The sequence below is a fragment of the Podarcis tiliguerta genome (genome assembly GCF_965153285.1).
Source record: "Podarcis tiliguerta genome assembly, chromosome: 10".
NCBI lineage: Eukaryota > Metazoa > Chordata > Lepidosauria > Squamata > Lacertidae > Podarcis > Podarcis tiliguerta.
Window position 1 is genome coordinate 57,519,638 of NC_139543.1, and position 19,165 is coordinate 57,538,802.

General features: G+C 41.8%; 1 protein-coding gene across 50 annotated transcripts in view; it reads right to left on the reverse strand.

Moving 5' to 3' along the window:
* MICAL3 (microtubule associated monooxygenase, calponin and LIM domain containing 3) overlaps window positions 1-19,165 on the reverse strand; it is a 190,375-nt gene that overhangs the window by 39,432 nt on the left and 131,778 nt on the right. For 27 of the 50 annotated variants that reach the window (XM_083401660.1, XM_083401639.1, XM_083401641.1 and 24 more), the window contains 5 exons: window positions 13,901-14,096; window positions 11,186-11,424; window positions 7,928-8,017; window positions 6,315-6,452; window positions 2,528-2,590 (listed from right to left, as the gene is read on the reverse strand). In XM_083401660.1, coding sequence (XP_083257786.1) covers window positions 2,528-2,590; window positions 6,315-6,452; window positions 7,928-8,017; window positions 11,186-11,424; window positions 13,901-14,096 — 726 coding nt within the window. The remainder of the gene's footprint in view (window positions 1-2,527; window positions 2,591-6,314; window positions 6,453-7,927; window positions 8,018-11,185; window positions 11,425-13,900; window positions 14,097-19,165) is intronic. The other 23 variants (XM_083401655.1, XM_083401644.1, XM_083401646.1 and 20 more) reach the window with 5 other exon arrangements.

A 19,165-nucleotide genomic window follows, 5' to 3' on the forward strand; every position in this document is an offset into this window, starting at 1 on the left:
AGGTGTGCTGTATGTTTGTATGCTGCCCCCATAAAACCACACTTTGCATATTAAACCTAGCATGTCAGAGAGAAAACTATATAGAACATTTTAAAAAAAAAACCTAAAGAAAACATGGAAGCATTCAAACCTGTTTGCATTTGAAATGGTAAAGCCAACCATGACTTGTACTATATTACACTACTGATCATGTAGCTCAGCTCACAGATACTTTTAATAGGTTCACTTTACCCATCTCTGCCCTGAAATCGCCTGGGTGACCTCTTATATCATATTTGAAAGTCTATGACGCCAGATTTGTTTTCTGTTGGGTGCATTTTGTCTTGCAAAGCAGTAGTTTCAAAGCACAGTTATATCTGGCATATGTTTACCAGACTTTGGCTGGTCTGTGCAACTATCCAAAGCAACCACTGGTTGGGTAAGCTGGAATATAGCATCTCAGAGACGAAAAGAATTGGCGCTAAGTGATGCAACATTTTGGAACAGCCTCTTTAAAAAATGAAATTTTGTAATTGCCCAAGCTCTCATGCAATTTCCCATGACTGCCCTGTTAACATTATCAAGATATACTGATTTTATTTATTTATTGAATTTATATACCGCCCTATGCCCGGAGGTCTAAGGGCAGTTCACATAATAATCTCAGGCCGATTCGCAGAATAAAAATAAAGACCTCAGGAGTCAGTGACATGTTTAATGGAGATACAAATTGGGAACACGTTGGTGCAAACATATATTGGTGTGGTGGAGAGACGTACCTATTCACAGTTATTGTATAAGTATGCATTTACACACACTAGGCAGTTAAAGATGAAGTGCAAGGGGATAAAAGCTGTCACACCAAAATTTGTGAGCTATGCACTACTATAGCCAGAAACGAATGGAGCCAACATTTTGTCCAAGTTGGTCAGCAGCCACAACTGGATAAGGCGGTATGCAGCCGTCCTGTAAGCTCTGCTGTCAGAAGCAAAAGGTTTTAGAAATGCACTAACTACATTCATGCAAAACTCGGGTGCCAAATCTCAAGTAATCACTTTTCTATTATGCAAAATTAAGTTTCTAGCTTGTAAAAACCTGGTTCTTCTTTCCTAAAATGCCCTCAGTGATGGGGGTTATTCTGAATCATAAGTGCAGGGAGGGAGTAGGGCATTTTCCAGATATTTTAGACTGCAGCTTCCTTCAGTCCCAGACAGCATGCTAAATGGCCACAACATCTGGAGAGTGCCATGTTGACTAACCCTGATCCAGAAGATGGTCTGGCAAGAACAGCTAACATATTCCACCTTTCTCTCAGATTTTAGGGTTACAACAAGCTTCCTCTTTGGTAAAGGTAAAGGTAAAGGTACCCCTGCCCGTACGGGCCAGTCTTGACAGACTCTAGGGTTGTGCGCCCATCTCACTCAAGAGGCCGGGGGCCAGCGCTGTCCGGAGAAACTTCCGGGTCACGTGGCCAGCGTGACAAGCTGCATCTGGCGAGCCAGCGCAGCACACGGAACGCCGTTTACCTTCCCGCTAGTAAGCGGTCCCTATTTATCTACTTGCACCCGGGGGTGCTTTCGAACTGCTAGGTTGGCAGGCGCTGGGACCAAACAACGGGAGCGCACCCCGCCGCGGGGATTCGAACCGCCGACCTTTTGATCAGCAAGCCCTAGGCGCTGAGGCTTTTACCCACAGCGCCACCCGCGCCCCTCTTTGAAATGATGCCAAATTCAGGGGGTGCCCAGGTCTCTCTCAGGAATAGAAGAACTTAGAAATTCACAACTAGGGGCCGCTGTAAACATGATGCTTCCAAGTCGCTGTGATATTTTCCAGCCAGGTGCCTGGGACTACACACTGCTCATGTCTGCCATATGCACATGGGCTATTGTACCATAGTGGCTGTGAAGAAAATGTCTCTAATCCAAATGTCACCTCTGCTATGAATTCAGGGGAAGCTATAAGGCAAGGTATCATCTCTTAAAATGAGCTGACATCTACAATGCGGGAATAATCTTAACCTATTTTACAGGATTAATGAGAAAAAGATTAATGATAGAAAAATGTGAAGCAACTTGAAACCTTTGCTGTATAATGCTATATAGTTCTATATAAATGGCCTTATTATTATTATTTGCATAAAACAACCTTCAAAACATCTGCATAGCTTCTTTGAAGTGCCACATACAAGAAACGTTAGATTTAAATTGGTCCTAATTTCCTACTGCGCAAATGAGAAATCTGTTTCCTCCTCAACAACAGCTGCAGTTCCTTCATAATACACATGGGCCTCTTTTTTGTTTGGCCTGCCTTGGGAGAGGTTAACGTGGAAGCCTAGTTCATGCAAGAATTAACCATCTCAGTGAGACATGCAGCCTCCTCCCTTCTCCTTCCTCCCCAACCCAGCATGCAGTAGCACCAAAGGCATAGATAGCTCCATGGTTAAAAAAGGGCCAGCAGCTGGAACACTAAAATTCCGGGCAGGTGGTAGCGCCAGCAGTGGCGGGCAGGGTTACTTGTGAGCTGTAAAACAGAACATCAGCAAAACTACCTCCAGGGACTGCTTCCAGCCACGCCTGCACTGCCTGGTGGCGTATGGAGGGAAGGTCCGATGCTGAATTAAAATAAAATAAAATAATAATAAATTTCAAAGCAACCAAACAAATACTTTGAAAGTGAAAACATCTGAAACGGAAACATCAAGGGAGGGAAACTTCAAGAAGAGCAGACAGACCAAGGAGACACCAAACACAGGGAAGACCCAGACTCAAAAGGCGTCCCGCCCCCTGCTCCAAAAGGCGGGGGATGGGGGGGAGAAGGATGAAGCATGAATCCTTGAAGCATGAGTAATTGCTGCAGTGGTTTTTGCTACCCACCTGCAAGGAGAGGTGGTGCAAAGCTGTTCGTTTCTGATAGCAGATGAATCCTTGTCCGAGCTCTGGATCAATCAAGCCTCACTTAAGACTACTGCTGGCCATTTCTTTTCATTCAGACCACAACAGTCCTGCAAAATGTATCCCTTTCCCTATCTGTATTATGTCCCCGCCTCCCCTTGGATGGTTGAACTGATTCTTCAATTCCCACACATTTAATGCATTAAAGTGTGTGAAGTGCTGTATCAGCTTTTCCCAAACTGGTGCCTTCAAATATTTTGGACCACAACTTCCACCAGCTCCATCACAGTGGCAAACGGCCAGTGTTTGTGGGGCTTGTAGCTGAACACATCTAGAGGGTGCCAGGTGCAGTCAGGTAGTCAATGGCCTTAGTCCAGCACAGAGTTTGGCTTACTTAAACTCAAGGATTTCATTGGGTTTATGTATGCCTAACTGTTGCGTTTAGAACAGTGTCCTTATACCAAAGGCTCTTCAGTTCTCTGTGTCTTCTGCCAAGCACATCTCTTACAGACTCATTTGATGCCTACATTATCCAGAGTGCTGTTCCCTATTTCCTAATAGCCCTTCAAAGTCATCAGGTTCTTACTTCTCACACCTGACAAAGCTTTTCCTGTAGAACTGTAGACAATACAAAGGAGTGACTTTATGTCTAATTTACAATCTTCTGTATGGTACTCCTTCAGCAAGCCCTAGTCTCTTTTCACCATTCTCTTGTATTTGTTATTTATGTGACAAGGAAGAGTACTTTTCTACTAAATTAATCTGTGGACAGTAAAAGCAGCTTACACTTTATAAAAATCAAGATGGTGACTAGGATAAGAGGAAAGAAAACTCAGAAGATTCCAAGAAGGGCACACGATTCAGATTCTAGGTCACCAGTGAAAGCTTATGTAACACACTCATGTGGAATAAAGCAAAAACAAACATCTACTTCTGTTATAAAATTTCCTAGGTCCTGATATTTACTGGCATTCCAAGTTCAATTTTTAATTTTATTTTACTTTGAGAAATAAGATCTCGGTGTTTGGGACTGGGCCTTCTCAGTTTTGGCCCTGTAACTTTAGAACCAGGAAAGAACAATTCCCTTGACCTAACGAGGTTTGCTATAAAAAAAGTTTGAGACTTCCTGAGACAGACAGATCGAATATGCAGTTGGATGATGAAAGGCATGCCTGAAGACTAACAGCACCTATGTGATGCTTCCAAAAAACAGGAGAATTCTGGCTGGGAAAATTATGCAGCCAGAAGTTGAAGGTTAGGCATTTCCTGCCATCTGAAATGTGTAGACAGCGAAAAGATAACCTTTCTCTTGCAAAGAGTGTCCACATGACCTACTCCATTAAAAGTTAGTTCTATATTAGAGGGAAGACGAGACACTGCAAATCATTTGGAGAATATAACCAAAACTGAACCTAAACGGACTACAGATCTTGACAACTTTGTGGCAGCAACATACTGCTCTCTGAATACTAGGCACATGATGAATCCCTGCAGCTGAAGAATTACCTAGAGAGAAGTCTGGAACCCACTGCAAGAGGAAAGTAACAAGCTGCACAGTTATTGTGCAAAGCAATTACTTTATGGGAAGTACCTTAGCAACACAGAACTGGAATGTCATAACAAACATCAGCTCCAGGCAATGGCAAAGGCAGGCATTTCCTGGGAGCTCTGAGCATAGGAAAGGGCCCACTATCTCAACAGCAACAGGTTTACTTTGCACAGGAAGTCAGAGGCAATGCAAGAGAATTTTCAAGTTTCCATGCCCTGCTTTTTTCTGGTTAACGAGGCCCACAGAGAATGCTTTGTATGGATTTCCTCGCAAATCCTGCACAGAATAAGGAGCATTGAGCAACACCTCTTTAGCTATAGGCAAGATACTTAAAAGCATTCAGTTTCAGCTTTTAAAAGAATTATGAAAGGAAGAAGAATCCAGAATTGTCATAGGCAATATTTGTCTTATACTTAGGACATTTCGCCTAACGTTTAAGAAAGAGCAACCTTCTTAAAACTTAATTATTTAGCACTGAATTCTCTATTCTTCTTCAAGAAGAAGTCAAGTCAGTCATGCAGTAGATATGTTGCTATTGTTGTTTAGTCATTTAGTCGTGTCCGACTCTTCGTGACCCCATGGACCAGAGCACACCAGACACTTCTGTCTTCCACTGCCTCCCGCAGTAGTTATAAATATATTTAAATAAATGCAAAAGTAAAACTTTCCTCTTCAAAATGAATATACTCGACTGTTTCAGATTCTCCAGACATAATTTGGCTTCTAGGCCATTCATTGTTCTTGTTACTTTACACTGGATCCCAAATTCCAACTGAGGTCTCCACAGAACTGAGGTTTTTTTAAAAATGGATTGGCCTTTCTATGTAACTTTCTACACCTCTCTGCTCCTGATATTTAGGGACTTACTTGCTTTCACATTTCTGTCTTGCATTAGCCGTCACCACAAGCTCTCACTAGTATAGAACTGCTTCTATCTGCTTTAGGAAGCCCAGAACACTTAAAGGCCTGCTCAAAGGACTGCCTTCCACTATACCTCACATAGGCATACTAGCAGACATCATTCATTGCAATCCTGTTCTCATACTTTTTCACCATTCCATGGCATATTTTCAGGCTCGTTAAAAGCCACTTCCTAAGCCTAGGTGCCAAAACTTCCTTGAACAAGCTTCTCAGAGAGAGGACCATCTCTGGCTATGATATCCTTGTTAAGCACAGGGGAAAGTAAGACACAGCAGGAAGTGCCATGAGCCTCTCTTCCACTCAGCCTCAGCAAGGGTGTTGTTATATTCCGTCCACTTTAAGATTAAGACACTTCTGCTCATATTGAAGCTGGTTGAAAGAGGTAACCAAGACAATTCCTGCTCTCATATCCTCCTCTGTACCTGGAGCCTAGTAGGGCACTTAGCACCTAGTAGGGCTACTTAAATCTTCTCCTTCCTACCTAATGTTAAGCAAAACCGTATCAGATACCAACTGTATTGTCACAAAAGGAGCTGCCAAATTTAATCAGGAGAACATTGTACTATCTTAAGAAAATTGGCACTTCCTGCTTTTAGACAAAATTTGGGGTCCACACAGCTCTAAGTTGTGGACACAAAGAATAACAATTTGTTTTCAGAGTTAAATAAAATTCCGCTAAGACTTCCTGCTAAACCATGCCAAGGGTCTATCAAGTCCTGTATTCAGATCTTTCTCCTGCTACAATTAGATCCTTATAAGTAGGAGAGCATCAGAACGTAAATGTAACCAGGGATGCAAGCCTGGAAGATTCCCTTTTGATGGCCTTTGTAAGCAACAACAAACGGAGACCAACCTGAAATGAACATTGCTAAAAGTGACATTAAGACATTCGAGAGTTGGCCTTTCTGGAGATATAACCAATAGGGAACAAATGTCCTTGTGATGTAAGGGGTCAACGCAGCAGATACGTTTACCTCTGGAGGTGGAGGACTTAGAAGTAGGGCCCAGTTTTTCCTCCTCCTCTTTCTGACGGATGTGTGTCCAATGCACATCTGCCAAGATCTCCAGTGGATCAATCGGATTTACTATCTGCTGCAGCCTCAGGTTTCCAGCTAGCAGACAAGAGGCCAATGGTGGATCATGTTGATGGAGTGGCAAGGGATAAAAGGGAGGAAAAAGAGAGGGAAGGAAAAGGAGCACACACAATAGGAAAGAAATGAGGGAAAGGGAGGGAAAAATGAAAGAAGTTACTTGCTGAGATCAGCTGGCAAAAGAAGACAGGTAAAATTCAGCATCATGCATGCAAATGCTCCCATCCAGACTCACTCGCCCTCTCCCACACATGCACAGACAGGATTGCAGTTTGGAAATTCCACTCCATGCCAAAAATGGTTCAATGATGCATATTATTAATCAAGAATTCACCATCTCAAAGTTTTCCTTTTAAGTATTATTACAGGAAAAGTCACATTCGACTAGTAACTGGATATCCATGCGCACAGAAAAAGTACACAAACCTGTACTTTTTAGCATTCTTTGCTTAATACTAAGAAAACCCAGGAAGATGACATAACAGAATGATTTAGGTATAAAAAGTGACTTCTGTGTTCCCCTTCTTTTCTAGACAAAAGCATTTCAAAAAGTAACATGACTGTCCTATTTTTAATCAATACCCTTCTAATTTGACACAAATTGAGTTATAAAACTGAACTGTGGAAGGAAAAATGCTATTCAGAAGTGAGTGATGAATCCTGGTGGCCACGTGGCACCTCGTGCTGTCAAGTCCCCTTGATGCAAGTCCTTGGGTAAGTAGAGTTAGTGTTTATACCACATCACACAGCATTAGGAGTTAGAAGGGTGAGTTTCAACCAGCAAGAATTGAGAGTAGAAGGGAAATTTATAGAAACCTAGCAAGGCTTCCAAAGAGCAGGCCTCACCCTATCACTCCAAATTGTACCTTCTTATTCTGAATGCATTTCACCATTCCCAATTTCACTTGGCCAGTTAAGAGACCTTAAATGAACATTTCTCCGATGGGAATTTGTGTGTGTGTGTGTGTGTGTGTGTGTGTGTGAGTGTGAGAGAGAGATGTTTATCTGAGGGCAGCTAATTGGCCTTGTTAACAATCATTACTCCTGTGTCCTTTACCTGATTTGTACAATCATAACTGAAACTGCATATAAAGCACTGAAGCTTTTTGTTTCAGTGTATCATGTATTCTGCAAAAAAGGGAACAAAAGGAATATGGTTCATGAGATAAAGTAGGCATCTCAGCACCCTTCACAGGCTTGACCTCTCTTCCCGGAAAATCAAAGCAGAAATAGGAACAGAAGATGGGCAGAGGCATCCTCTCTTTGATCACAGAAGTCTTTAATCAGATGTTGTATTTAATGCAAGAAAGCAAACAAACAGAATTTGAGCTGTAAATTTACAGGTTTTGTTCGCTCCTTATCTGGAAGTTAACAGTAATTCTCAATTACAACTAATTTGGTGAAACAACTTTAAAAAAATATGTTGCTTCATGTGAAGCCTGCTCTTTGTAAAATGCCCCCCCCCTTTAGGGGAGGTGATGACAATGTGAGGGTACCTTTAAATGTACCCGTGTCCTCTTCATTTGAGAGACGTTGAAGCCAGAGGCCTTGCTGAAGTTCTCTCTCCCAAGGGTAATACTCTCCCTCTACAGCAGGGGGAGTCACACATCCACAAATAGCATTGATACAGAAATTAGAGCAGAACAAAGAAAAAGAGAAGGACAGAGAATCAGAAAGAACACAGCGATGTTTTAGGGAAATCCAGAAAGGTTCAGGACTGCTTCACCTATAAGAAACCTTACACAGATTTCACTTACGTGTACAGAATGAAATGCAATGTGTAGGAACACCACCCCATATGATGAACACCTGTCTACTTTGTTGTGTGTGCCTGTTGCAAAAAACTCTTTCCTTCTTCACGACAGGTATATATAAATTAATCACAGCTGTATATAGGGTTACAAGTAATTTCCTTGCCAAAAAGCAATATCTGTTCAGAGGAAAAAAAATCATGCTTGAAAGTGTTCTTCTGTTCCAAGGCATTCATCAACTAAATTTCTTTCTGATATCTTTCTGATGTGCAAATTTAAATGAGCTGGTGGTAAAGGAATCCTGAGAACTTCACATTTGTAAACCTGCTTGAAGCAGAAGGTGCTGGCTTATCTGTCTCCAAGATGCAACTTTACAATTTTCAGGTACAGAAATATTTTGTAGTGATAGCTCCAACAGCAAGTTCCTTGGTCTGTTTAATAGCACAATTGAAGCTGCCTTGATCTCTGTTGTCTTTAACTCATCAATGGCCTTTACTTAAAAGGCACTTTGTTCTTAAACAGGTGCTGAAAGAGATGTGTGATTTCTCCGGCAAATGAGGCCCATTTTGAAAGCTGAACTCCTCATTTGGAAGAGCCCCACCCCTGAAAGATGCATGTCTGATGAAACTGATCAGGTACCAGCCACCACGACAAAAAAGTGACTTGAGCAGCAAGGCTTTCTATCTCCACAAACAATCCTCAAAAGTAATTTAAAATGCCAACACCCTATAAATCCCTGAAGACTGACTATTATGCAGATTTATGGTTCCCAAACCTTTCAATAACTGAGACACCTGCCTGTTCTGATCTGTAACTGATACTCCCTTAAGCAGTTAATGCAGAACTGCTCCCACTAGATGCAAGCATGAATATCTACACACAACACTTTTTGTGACTCACTCTTGATTTCCCAACTACCTTAGGTGGTAATCCCTAGTTCAGACATGTGGTTTTCCACCCCCAATTAATCCATGTCTTAACCAGTCATAAAGGAGCTGAGGAGGAAAACAAATCCAATTTCTGATCCAAGTGCAGACCCCTAAAAGCAGGGGTCCTTCTGGTCTGGAAGCAAATCTTTGTCCAACCTTTCTGCTGTTCACAGGCCTTTGCTGCTGGCTCCTAGTTCTGAGCTGTGATAGACTCTAAACCTATGCAAACACATCCAAGCCAAATAAATACAGCCTCTGAACATTTCATCACCAACAGCCACAGAAACATGCCAAACTTTTCACTTAACCTATTTACTGAATCACAGTTCCAGCCCTGACTTGCCTCTTCACCCTGCTACTGAACTACTTCCTTGGCCTGCAGGCAAATCAATCTTTCATTACTAACCCTGGCAATGGACCTTTGATCTCACCCAGCTGCCATCATGTAGGATCATAAAAAGCTACCTATAGAGCATTTATCCATCTAGCTCAGTATAGCCTACATTGTCTGATGGTAGCTCTCCAGGGTTTTAGTCAGGTCTCACCCAGCCCTATCCAAAACTGCCGGGGATTGAGCCCAGGGTGCATTGTACAATTAAGCTTTGGCTCTTCCCCAAGCCTTTTGTATGGAGGAGTACCTGCCTGTTGAACCGGCTCCTCAAATTATAACTCTATTTTAAGCCTGAATGCAACATGTGACAACTGGGATGCTGCAACGTTCTGTCTTGGGCCCAGTGTTGTTCAATATCTTTATGAATGACTTGGGTGTAGGTATGGAGGAGATACTCATCCAATTTGCAAAACTGGGAGGGGCAGCCAATGCTGCAGATGACAGAATGGGGATTCAAGACGACCTCAACAGATTGCAGACCTGGGCCATAACTAACAAAATGAATTTCAGTAGGGGCAAATGTAAAGTTCTACACCTGGGCAGGAAGACCCAGGTGCACAAATGTAAGATGGGCGACACCTGGATTGCAAGTAGTACATGTGAAAAGGATCTAGGGGTTTTAGTAGACCACAAGTTTCATAGATGTCAACATGCAGCAGCAAAAAAGGAAGAAAGCTACTTCTGTTCTAGGCTGCATCAACAGAAGCACAGTGCCCCGATCAAGGGAAGTCACTAGTCCTGCTTCGGTCAGACCACACCTGAAATACTGTGCCCAGTTCTAGGCACCACAATTTAAGAAGGATATTGGCAAGTTGGAACATGTGCAGAAAATGGTGACTAAGGTGATCAAGGGTCTGGAAACCAAGCCTTATAAGGAATGATTGAGGAAATGTGGTATGTTCAGCTTGCTAAAGAGAGACTGAGAGGAGATATGATGACCATCTTCAAATATCTAAAGGGCTGTCACATGGAGGATGGAGCAAGCTTGTTTTCTTCTCCTCAGGAGGATAGGACCTGAACCAATGGATTCAAGTTACAAGAAAGGAGATTTTGACTAAACATCAGGAAGATCTTTCTGACAGTTAAGAGCTGTTCAACAGCGGAATAGACTCTCACAATAGGTGGTGGGCTGTTATTCCTTGGAGGTGTTTAAACAGAGGTTGGATGGCCATCTGTCATGTATGATCTAGCTGAAATTCCTGCATTGCAGGGGGTTGGGCCGGATGACCCTTGGGGTTCCTTCCAATTCTATGTTGATTCCCAGACGTAAATTTGCAGACTGAAAAATGAAAACCTGGAACAGTGTTACAGAGATGAAAACCAGAGAGAGCAAGATAGGTTAGAGAAAATACAATTTTAATAACTGCCAACTTGATGAAGACCACCACCTTGGGCCCAAATACTTCTTCTAAAGCTTTTTCATGGGACTTCCCAGTAGTCCGTAAACATGAGCCTCCAGCAGGTTTCTAGTCTTTGCACTGACTTCCAAGTTTTCCAAAAGAAATGGGAGATGCACTTTATATTTGATTATCTATTCTGTATGATGGCAATCTGTGATCAATATGCCAGCCTGGGCTCCTTCAAGATCAATGGCAAGATATAAATTGAATAGCATTGAAAAAATAAAATTAATATACATATCGGAATCCATATCATGAGAAGCAATTGAAACTATCTACTAACCTTCACTAGAGACTTCTTCCTCTTCTTCCCCCTCCTCCTCCTCCTCCTCTTCTTCCTCTTCCTCCTCTGCTTCATTGTCATGATTCTTCTCTGTGTCCAGCTCTTCCTCACTCTTGCCCTTCAGCATGGCATGTATCCGCACAGCCTCTTTCCAAGGCACACCACCCAGGTCAGAAGTGGGCTGCTGTGGCTGTTCTTCTTCCTCCTCCTCCTCTTCTTCCATCTCAGATTCTGAACTACTGCAGAGGAAAATCAGGAAAGTCAGTAGATGATACTTCAACAGGGTTTTCCCCCCTGTGTGTACAAGCAGATGATTGTTTTAAAATAACCATAGCCAACAAAACAGAACAAACTGCCTCAAACCAGGTCAGAATATTTGTCCATCTATCCAAGGAGTGGGCAACTTTCAGCCCATAGACCAATCTTGGCCTGCTAGCGAGTCCACGAGGCCACTTTTCCACAACCATTGCCACATGTTCCCCACCCCTGCTCTTGACTATGACAGATTGGGGTCATTCAAAACAGAATTGAATCAGAATTTAGCACTGAAACACAACCTACATGTCAATTGTCAAGGGGTTTTATTCCCCACTCCCAGTTTGCAGCCAGTTTGAGGTCACTGTGGTCCCTTATTCCAAAAAGTCAAAAAGAGCCAGTCATGAGAGGAAGGTAACTAGTGCCCCCCCCCCACTCAGACACAATCAGCATCAATGGAATGACAGCCTCTTTCATTTCAGCACACGCCTTACTGAGGAATGATCCCATTAGAAGAAGAAAACAACATTTAATCTTTATAGGCCTGTTACATATTCCTCTTAGAAAAGCAAGCTCCTCCTCTCCTGGAGGCTAAATCAACAGGAATTCACCCTTCTTTTCTTTGTCATATGTTTTACCCTTTTCCCCCTATCCATTTTTATTGGACAAAATCCAGCAGGAAATTCTCCAGTACAAAAAATATTTGAAAAGATTAGGAGGTACATATCTCCAACTCATTTCACTTAGAATTGTAGCAGCAAAAGTATACACTAAATTAATCTCGTTTTTGTTTTGTTTGTTCCCTGGCAAAACTATTGTTACTTTTGTTACAATTAAGAATAGCAGTGGGATTCTGTCTTTATTCACACAAACTGTGAAACCTTCCATTTGTTGCTTAGCCATCTATTTTCACAAAAGATGTGGGAACAGGTTTTTCACGACTTTTTAAAACCAGGCTGTTAAGTGAAATTATGGGCAAACTTCAGAAATGCATAATCCTTTTGGGAATTTTATCTAGACAAAGAAATGTTCGTTGTGATTTTCTCAACTCCTAAGAATGTGTTTTTCCAAACATTTGTGTTAAGAATTATTTTTTAAAAACAGCTTTTTATTTCAGTACATTGCCTGACAGATAGCTAGGCCCTCAAGGAGGAATGTTGGCTTTGCTTTGTTGGAAGAAGAAAAAAAAATCAGTTTTATGTTTACTGACACTTAAAAATAGTATGCAACTCCCTGTCAAAGTGCAGAACACATGCTCAAATTACAAAAAAAGTGGAATTCAGGTTCTTTCTTCTAAAATATTTCTTTTAAAGGCTCCTAGTGCAAGCTGTGTTCAAGTGGAAGAAAAGTGAGGTGAAGCTGCTTAACCCCTTTCCACCTTGAGAGGACTTTGTCCAGAAAGATGACCTGTAAATGCCTTTAAAAATGATAAACTAAAGTTTCCCTTCAGCTAAAAATCATATTCCCCAAGTTCCTTTTCCACTCACAGTGGATGGAGGGGGAGAGAACAAGGCCCAGCCAGTCACATCTCTCAGGACTAGGCACCTTCAAACACACTTTGGCTTGCAAACTGGCTTATGATGCAATTTGTCTTATCTGATTATTTTGCATGGATATGGTTGTTATTTCAATAGGAACTTCTTCCTTTTTTTGTTCTGTTTCATTGCACTTTGTATTACTGCAAGTTTTACTTCAAGTTTTTCAAAAGGTTTGAAAGTCATATGTTCTCTGACTGGCCTATTCCTGCTTAGTGCTTTTTAGCTTGGCTTGTGGTTGTCAGAACTGTGAAATGTATTTTAACTAGCTGGCTGAGAATGTTTTGGCTTCTGTCTAATGTAGTGCTAAGTGCCCCATAAGCACAAGAATTCCTGCTTGCACAATGTAGGGCTGCCATACCTCCAGAATTTCCCAGACACAGCTGGTATTCGGCTCTCTTAAACAGCATTTGGGCAGAAAATCGCTGAAACGTCTGTGAAAATCTGGACATATGGCAGCCCATGTTGGAAGTGGAGATTTTTCCAAATTTCATTAAAAGTTGCTCAGAAACTTTGGCAAAAAAGGAAAAGAAAAAGCTCAACAACTTTTGTGTCCAGATTTCCACTTTTTGAAATACGGCAACCCTAGCGCAATGAGACTTCCTCCCTTCTTTCCTCTGCACCCCATAAATTTGTTCTGGGGGTTCCCCCAACCTTCCAGAGTAGATTTTGAGAGGGCATACGGCAGATGCAGGTGGAGGAGAGGGGAGAAAGTCCTGTTGCGCATGTGAGAATCCTTATTCAGCGTTGCACTGCATTTGATACAAGCCTTATTGGTTTTTATGGGGGAAACTCTGAGCCTTTTTGTATTATTGACATTTTTTTAAACTTCTACTCTTTCAAGCCACCTTGAACAGGCATTCTTTAGAAAGGCAGCCAAGTCATATTTTAAATAAATTAAGGCTTTTTAAAAAAGAAAAATAACCTGCTGGGTACATCCTCTTCTGTTCCTTTGTCTAGCACACTGCTCAGGTTGTGCTCTGCCAAGGTCTCCTCAGGGACTTCTTCCAACTCCTCTTCCCGTTGTACCGAGAGACGGTAATTCTCCAGTTCAATCCGCTCTGGTGTGCCACGCAGTCTCTTTGCAATGCTGGGTTCCTCTACGCCATTTACACTGGGAACTGGGGAACAAAAATTAACAGGGGGAAAAGAGCATTATGAGCATTGATCCGGACTGTGAAAGTATTGTATTTGTTTCCATCAATGAGCCAAATTTGATTCTGGTTGATTCTCCTAATAAGAGATTTGACCATGAAAACTGCTACTAAAAAGCAGGATTTGAAAAAGAACTAATAAGAGGGAATTTCTGCTTTGTTTCTGGAAAATGTCTACCTTATATTGACAAGTAATGCAACGTAAGAGGTGCAGGCTTAATTCACACATGTCGCCCAGTGAGGAGCCTGTTGGGTAGAGCAACCACCTCCAAGGAGAAAACTGAAGAAGAACCCCTTTCTTTGCTATGCTGCATTTCTTCCTACTAGAGTTCAATTGTTGTTGCTGTATTTTTTAAACCTAGGGGACCATTCAAAAATGGTATACAAGTCTTCTCTCCCACCTCAGTCTGTTGCATGCATATATATGTTTATGCTCATTGGTTTGGATTAGGGATGCCAGACATCCGCGGTTCTTGGGGACAGTCCCCGGATTTGCAAATCTGTCCCCGAACAAAATCCGTCGTCATAATATCCCCAGATTTGCAAATCCGTCCCTGGGAAGCGTGGCAGCGGCAGCCTCAGCAGCCTGGAGCCAGTCTCTTAGTGCAGTTGGCTCTGGCTGGCTTCAGGAAGTGCTCGCTGCTCACTGCCGTGGCACCCGCCATTTCCCCTGCAGCACGACAGCGAGCAGCTCCTGAAGCCAGCCAGAGCCAACTGCACTACCAGGCTGGCACCTCCTGGCAACAGCCGCCCGCCCGTGACTCCCAAGCCTCCCCTGATCTGTCAAAACAAAGGGGGAAGGGGGAAGGAGATCAGGGTAGGCTCCAGAGTCACGGGCGCGAGGAACGCCATTGCCCAGTCTCTGCGCATTTATGTTTCACAGGGTGCAAAAGAAGGGCTTTGCCCGTTTATACAATATGCATGTGTGCTTGGGCCCAAGGTCTTTTGCTTCACCATCCCCACTACTGACTCCCTGTTGCTACTCAGCTTCAAAAAAAAAAAAAAAAAAAAAAAAAGGGTCCCCAGATTAATTTTAAAAAATCTGGTAACCATAGTTTGGGTTAATAAATACGGAACTGCTATCACTTCTTCCCTCATTTCTCACTTATTAACATGGATGAGAATCCCCTTTTCAACTCTAAACAGAGCACTGAGTGAATCATTAACTACCCTTACTATGAAAAAGATGACCAATCAAAGCTTATTCATATTTTTGTCCATTTTCGTAGGTATTTGCACCAGAGCTATGAAGGGTAAATAATAATAAAATCATAGAACCATAGAATTGTAGAGTTAGAAGGAACCATGAGGGTCATCTAGTCCAATCACCTACTATGCAGGAATCTCAACTAGATCATGCATGATAGATAGTCATCTAACCTCTGCTTAAAAAAACTCTAAGAAAGGAGAGTCCACCACCTCTCATAACGATGATAAATACCACCATCGTCAGCACCACCGTAACTAGACTCTGCCAAAATCGAGTTTTGTCATCTCCCAACAACAAGCTTATAGAACCAGGAGGCCTAGTCTGGAAATGTGGTCTATCAATCTTAGCTTACATAGCAAATGCAAAATGAATTTTGGGTAATGAAAGAGCATTGGGTGATGCAGGAACCAAGATTTTAAAAGTCAGTGAATCTCAACTCCTGTCCCCAAATTTTCAGGGGCTTAATATTAATGTGACATTTCAAAACAGACTACATAATGACCAAGTTCACATTTGCACTAGCAGATAAATTTTAACAACTGCTTCTGTTTTGATCTGTTCCATGTTTCTAGCAACAGGACTATAAAATTCAGAGCAGGAAGACAACAGGCATAGGACATGATACAAGATTTTGTTAAGTGTTAGGGCCCTGGCAAAACTGTATTGCACTGCAATGACCCCACTGCAATTATGTGCCTGTTTCCAGAGCACATAAAAAGAGGACTGTTGGCAGGATATGTAGTTACTGGAGTATTTTTACCATTCCAGGAAGAAGCAATAATTAGTTCAAGTTTAAGACGTTCATAACACAACGATGGTTAGCAAGAAATGAGGTTAGTTTTAGAAACAAACTGGATAAATAGTCCTGTTAATGTTCATTTGATAAAGGGAAGTTTAACTGTTGATAACTGGAGTTAAATACTTAGGATCACATTTCTATAATAGGGTAACATGATTGTTTAAGATGGCTTAGTCTGTAGGTTGATCTTTTTATATTATAATCCATGGCTATTTTTGTGTGTGTTAAAAAAATAATTTCATAATATATGAATTGATTTTTGATGTCAACACAGTAGACACTTATATCTTACTCAGGTTCCACAACAAACATATACCAAATAACCCAGTTATGATTTACATAAATCTTTCAATACTGAATAGTGTAGTTGATTCCAAAAGACATTTATGGTTTAAAAGTGTGACACACTTAATGGGAAGGGCATAGCTCACTGGTAGAACATATGTTGTGCTTGCTGAAGATTCCAGTTTTAATCTACATGTCCAGTTAAAAGGACCACTGTAACAGATTTCTGAAAGTCCCAATAACTTGGGAGAGATTCTGATAGTTTGAGTGGGCAACATTGGCCCAATCTGATTAGTTGTAAGACAGATTTATATGTGTCTTATACCAGTGACTACCGTAAGTTTTGCACTCTGAGCAAGTTACAACAGCAACCATCCTATCAGGGTTGTTGCAAAGACAAACTGAGAAGACAGTATTTAGTAGTTTTATATGAAAAAGTATTCAGTATACAACCTCACTATCCATCCAGCCATCCACCACCAAAGGAAGTTAAATAATTGGCACATTTACTATTAAAGTCAAGCAGATACAGTACCACTATTACACCAGTATTGCATACAGATGTGTCACTTAAAAGTTCTATTATCCTGCTGCATTATTTTATGGGTAAATGTGCTAATATGGCAGTTAAAAAAAATCTGGTTGTAAGATGTAAACATCCTTAAATAGACAAGTGTTTTATTCCTCAACAGTTTTATGTTTTGGAAGCATTTGGCGATGAGCAGTACACAGATCAACAAAAAGGAGCAGTTTTTCATAAGTGTGCAGCCTGCTTAGCTGTTCTGTGAAAGCTGACAGAAAATTTATTTATTTCAATACTTGACCGAGCCAACTTCTTGGTAGAAGGAATGCCAGGGACAGAGATAACATCACTCCTCTGACGTGTCCTTTGGCTTTTTCCCTTGTATAGAATGTTCCTAAAATAATCTCCATTTTCTGTGACTTTTTAAAAAAATTAAGCAAACTGACAGCTATTTGTCTGAACACCACCCCCGCCCATAAAGTCAACCATCATTCCCCATTGCAATTTTGACAAAACAAATCAGGGACTGACTACTGGGTTGTTGCCTCCTTTGCAATGGTTCTGCAGTGAGGGTAGAAAGCTACTTAGCCTAGGACCCTCGTACCTACGGGACCGCCTCTCCTGGTATGCCCCACAGAGAAACCTACGCTCGTCAAATAAAAACATCCTGAAGGTCCCAGGCCTCAGAGAGGTTAGGCTGGCCTCAACTAGAGCCAGGGCTTTCTCGGCTGCGGCTCCAATCTGGTGGAACGCTCTGTCACAAGAGACTAGGGCCCTGCGGGACCTGACATCTTTCCGCAGAGCCTGCAAGACAGAGTTGTTCCACCAGGCCTTTGGTCAGGGCCCAGCCTGACTCCCTCCTCTGGCAACCTGCACAGAATTTTGCTTAACGGTTGCCATTAATTTGACTTTAATTAATTTTTATAATGGAATGTTTTTAGAATGTTTGATTATTTGATTGTTTGATTATTTAATTGTTGTTAGCCGCCCTGAGCCCGGCTTCGGCTGGGGAGGGCGGGATATAAATAAAAAATTTTATTATTATTATTATTAGCAACTACTGTTTCTGTGAGGTGCGTGGATTAGGATGGGCAGAAAGTCTGAACATACATAAGCATTTATACTACACTTTATGCTGGCTGAAGCTGACGGGCGTTGTAGACCTGGAAAGTGCCAGGTTAGGGAAGTCTGTGTTAGAGGCCTCATGTACTTTGTCCAGGATCTTAAGGGCTGAGCAGCTAATTTTGTCAGTACCAAGTAGACTTTACACTTGTTCGTAAATGGCAGTAGAATGTGAAACACAATAAACTGCTTTTGAGAATAAGAAGGGGGGGCGGTTCAAAAGCAATTTGCAATATAGCCCCCCCAAAAAATTAGCTGTTAAAAAAAACAATGAAGTCTACATGGTTTTCTACAGTGTAGGAAGAGGAATACTGGATAATTTGCTGTAGATCAGCAAGAGCTTATGACTCCCAGTTGTTCAATAACCACAGCAAAAAGTTTCCCACCCCACAAAGGTGGCAATTAGAATCCCTGACCTGTACTCAGAAGTATATTGTCAATTGCATATGCAAATTACCCCAGTGTCTGGGGTGGGTAAGTAGGTAATTGGCTCTGCCATTTTGTTTCTAGCTCTGCCCTTCAGTGATTATTTTGTGCCTGGCTCCAGAACTCAGCATTTCAGGTTTTGTTTTTTTAAGTAGATCTCATAAGACTTCCCATGCTCGGTTGAAGTGTTTCTTTCTTTTAACCCTAGCCATTCTCTCTCTAATCCTTACAACAAATCTATAATATATGCCAGTGTTATCTATATATTGTAGACATGGAGGTGGGGTAGGGGCTAGATCTGAGAAGGTAGCGGCTTGCATGGTGGAACCAGGGACATTCTTTTTCACAGCTCAATCTTTTAGCCATTATACTTGGAATCTGGGAATACGTTATAGTCTGGGAATCAGAAGTAGAAATCAGCATTTAGTATCTGACGTGGAAGCCACTGAGAGAAAACAAGCCGTCAGAGAAACTAACCACAGAACTGCAAAGTGAACAGGTCAAACTGCCCCTTTGCAGCTTCAGACCAGGCCACTGTGTTTGATAGAAGATCGGTCACAGGAAAGCAAGAAAAACTATTAAGAGAATTCTTAAATGAATTTTCTTAGATCTTTTCCCACATCAGACCTACCAGGGCTTTTAAAAAAGGATCATTTTGTACCGTGCTGAGC